The 4,290-nt window shown below is 35.2% G+C and overlaps 1 protein-coding gene across 1 annotated transcript; it reads right to left on the minus strand.

Annotated features, from left to right (window-relative positions):
* Window positions 1–629: 629 nt before the first annotated feature.
* On the minus strand, window positions 630–2,547 carry LOC131862536 (protein HOTHEAD-like). Its single transcript, XM_059215010.1, has 4 exons — window positions 2,466–2,547; window positions 1,745–2,377; window positions 770–1,595; window positions 630–672 (listed from the first exon to the last, which is right to left on the minus strand). The coding sequence occupies exons 1-4, from the start codon at window positions 2,545–2,547 to the stop codon at window positions 630–632; spliced, it is 1,584 nt and encodes a 527-aa protein (XP_059070993.1).
* Window positions 2,548–4,290: the final 1,743 nt, after the last annotated feature.

Below are 4,290 nucleotides of genomic sequence, written 5' to 3' on the forward strand. Positions count from 1 at the left end.
TGTTCAAAATAGGCATAAAACTAAATGACAAATGGCATGGGTATGCAGAATTTGTGATCATACTATTGTACAATTCATTTTAGTTATGTTATGCACAAACATTTTGGCCAAGAAGTGATATTGTAATAATTTTATCCTTTTCACATGTTCATTTCGTAAATTTATTTAACATGATTTTCTTAAAAAACATACATCTCACCATAACTTATAATTAAGCCAACAAAACAAAAAAAGAAGTACTATATAGTGTAAAAAGTAAATACCAAATTAAACACTTCTACATTTACATCATCATATAACAATAAATTATAAGAAAAATTATGCATTCCTTTATTCATAAAACCTTGGAACATGTATTTTTGTTATAATATCAATTCAATTAAAAAAGAAAGTGCACTTTTGTATGAAAGTTAATCAAAGCTCAAATTAAATTTATTCTTGTAAATTTCATAACAATGTGCTATCTTGGAAAATATTTATATTGATAGGAAATGAGAGGTAAAATTGAATTATTTACAATTTCACACTTTATCAAAAACATTACCATGTTTGGTATTATTTAGTTCTATGATAAATGAATGTGAGCACAACAAGCGTGCCAATTATTTCAACATGGTCTTCTCATATTTTTAAGAGATTGTGCGTTCTTGAAGGATATGAATTCCCATATACCTGCACATATTGCATGATCAAAATGTATTGTTAATGTTATATTTTGTGAGAATCGAAAAAGAAATAATGCAATAAAATTTTTAATAAAAATAAATACCTTCCAAGCATCATGGTTGTGGCTTGTGGGTTGGTACCAGGGGAATCCTTATAAATTGAGCCATCCACAACTCTGAGATTATCAACACCTTTCACCAGATACCTTTCATTAACCACTAAACCAGCTTGACAACCTCCATGATAATGGTTAAATGTCCCTAGTGCCTCTTTGCAAAGCTTCGCCAAGGCATCATCATTTGATTGATTCTTTGGTAATGCTATTCCAAGGAATTGGAGTGTTTTGGAATTTCCACTATCAGTAAATGCAAACTCTTGGATAGAAGATGACATACTCAGATTAACCATTACTTTTATACCTTTCACACATCTTTGTAGATCAAGAGAGTGTGAATAGTAGTTGTAACGAACATAGGGGTTATCTCGAGGGTCTACGCTTTTAAGCCAAAGATCACCCCTTGATAAGGGAAATGCCAACTTAATATCAAGAACACCTAAATATTGTGTATTTGTACCATTATTCCGTTGGACAAGGCTACCACTTTCGATGTAATTTTGGGAATTGCCTAAAATGCCCGCTAATTGTGAATAAGAATCTTCAAGTGGTTTCGAGGATACTATAGTAAAGGCTGCACTAGGATTATCTTGAACTTGTTTACCTACAAAAAGTGAATCTAAAAGAGCAGGAATATTCATTTCTTTGAGTTGTCTTTTTGGACCAATTCCGCTTAAGAGGAGAAGTTGAGTGCTACCTATGCTTCCTGCTGACAAAATCACCTCACTATTGATTGACAATTGGTTAAGTGAAATTTGATAAATGAGACCATCATTATTGCTTCTGAACTCCACTCCGCTAGCCTTTGGCTTTCCTGCAATATAGATTGTTGATAATATTACATGCATACACATAGATGGATATATGAAATATATTTCTGAATATTTTGTAAAAGAATAAAAGGAATACTCATCAAAGTAAAGTAGGGTAGGGGAATTCTGAAAGCAAAATATGAATTGGTACCTGATCCGAAACTGAAGAGTATTCTGCTGGCAGTAGCATTGAGAAGAACTACAATATTTTCTGGATTTGCATACTGGAGTAGATCTGCGGCTGTATGTCTCTTTCCATTCTCGTCAAAGATTGAGCCACTGATCTTGGTGCCAACCAAATGATCGAAAGTGTGGCCGTTGTAAGGAAGAACTCCAGCTTGAAGAAGCCCATCCTTGGTAGCAGAATTCCAAGTAGAAAGCTTGTATTGTTGGAAGGCATTCAACCGTTCTACCCATTCATATGACTCATATACAAGTTTCTCATCCCACTTTATTTTCCGAATATATTCAGTGCTCGCCCTGCTGTAGACTCCACCGTTGATGGCTGATCCGCCTCCTAAAACTCTCGCCCGTACCAACTGCACTCCATCTTCTGAGACAAACCCCTGCGCTACTTTGGGATTAGTTGTGGGAGACCCTCTGAAATCCTCCACATCGGGAATTCCGTAAGGAGAGTCTCCCCTCTCCAATACTAAAACAGAGTAGTGCTGTGAGAGAGTTGCTGCCAGGGGACATCCCGCTGTACCTCCTCCAACCACAATGTAATCATATGATCTTGAAGCTGCCTTTTGAGCATCTGCTGTCATAAACGAATATGGGTACTCTGCAGTTGCACACAGAATCGTCAATGTCAAAAACAATCCTATGCTAAGAAACAACTATATTGATTCCAAACAAAAGTTTTTACCCACCCGGATTAGATGTTGCTGCTTCTGAACAGAATTGATGTGTAAACATCAGCAGGCATGAAATCAGAAGAAATAATTTCTCCATACTGAATGTGATTAACCAGTCTAATTCTTCTTCGAATGAATGTTTTGTGATGTATTTGCAATCGTTGCACTTATTTATAGATATTGTCTTTGAAATAGAATAAGAACAGTTCACGCGTATCTATCCATATGGATAGTATCGAGAATTTACTATGCATATTTATCCAAATTTTATATTGTCCTTGGTGGTTTTGTCAAACAAATCCCGTGATTGAAAAGTTCAAATTAGAAAATGAAATAAATTTTGTCAACCAATTATTGTTGAATTATCATCCCTCCACTGTCTTCGGTTTAATTAAAACAATAAAATAATGGACCATCTTGCATAAGAGTCTTTTACCAAGTCCAGTCAAGGGCAAGTGGAAATGTAACATGTCTGTCTTGCAGCCCATACGGTTTCATTCGTAATTTTATACATATTAACATATGGTCAACGTCTATCTACGTTTATACATATTAACATACGGTCAGCCAGACTTGTTGCAACACATATTGAATGCTCCAATTGTGCAAGATTCTCTTTCTACGAGAATTGATAATGCAAAGAGTCACCCTCAATTAAGATGTTTGAAATTTGAAAGGATTTAGTCAACAAGAGACCTTGGAGAAGGGCATGTGCTTCTGCCATATTATTATAACCATCCAGGAATGGAAGTACTGAAGCTACAAGAATATTTCCTTTATGATCCCTAATTACACACCCACCACCTGCTTTGCGTGCATTGTGTTTGGTTGCCCCATTAAAGTTTAACTTTAACTTACCTTTCAGAGGACGAATCCAATTGATTTTTAATCTATCTATTGTTCTTTTGGGGGGTTGGAAAGAGCTTCCCGTAAAAGGGAGATTAATGTGTTCCCAGGATTGAAGGATTTTTTAATCCCAATCTGAAAACGAAGAGTTGATTGATTTGGATTTTGCTACATATGCATTTACTACTTCTGAAATAGAAGTTTCAATTTTCTGCAAGACCCGAGATAAGCTTGAAGGTTCCTATCTAAAGATCCTCTTGTTTCTTTCCCACTAGGTGATCCTAGGAGGGATGAATTTCCAGATGCAAGAAAAAAATGATTGATGATAGAGTGAAGGCCAATTTGTGAATATATCCCAGAGATTCTCTGATAAGGGATAAATCCAATTCATTTTATTAATGATGTGAGCCCAACAGGACTGTGCAAAGGAACATTGTAATAGAAGGTGATCCACATCCTCTTGAGCCTATCCACAAAGAACACACCAAAAAGGATCAACAATCCCAAGTTTGATTAATTTGTCTTTTGTTAGAATCCTCCAAGCAAAGCATCCATCTTTAGAAAGGTCAACTTCATTCCAGCAGAATGAAAATGACCTTTGAGGTTGTGCTTGCTACTCTTGACTGATAAGGGAGTTGTAACCTATTTTTATAGCTTCAACTCAATCTCAATACTTGGAGAATATGAGTTACTATTTGCAATTCCAAAATGCTCCAAAAGATTTATGGCGTATATAATTTGAATTGTAAAGATGCTAAAATCATATTATCAAAACTCAACTCTTAGGAAATAATGTAGGAGCCGTAATTTGTTGGCAAACTACATGTTCACACCTAATAACTTACAAAAATTGAGGCTACACCATATATAATTTTTCATCCAAGTTCTCATTCAAGAAGACAGTTTTCGCATCAATTTGATACATATTCTAACTAGATTGAATAGTTATAGATGAGAATTTTTTTTGGGACTTGTAATGTCCACACATAGGACA

Source organism: Cryptomeria japonica, unplaced genomic scaffold (assembly GCF_030272615.1).
Source record: "Cryptomeria japonica unplaced genomic scaffold, Sugi_1.0 HiC_scaffold_44, whole genome shotgun sequence".
Lineage (NCBI taxonomy): Eukaryota > Viridiplantae > Streptophyta > Pinopsida > Cupressales > Cupressaceae > Cryptomeria > Cryptomeria japonica.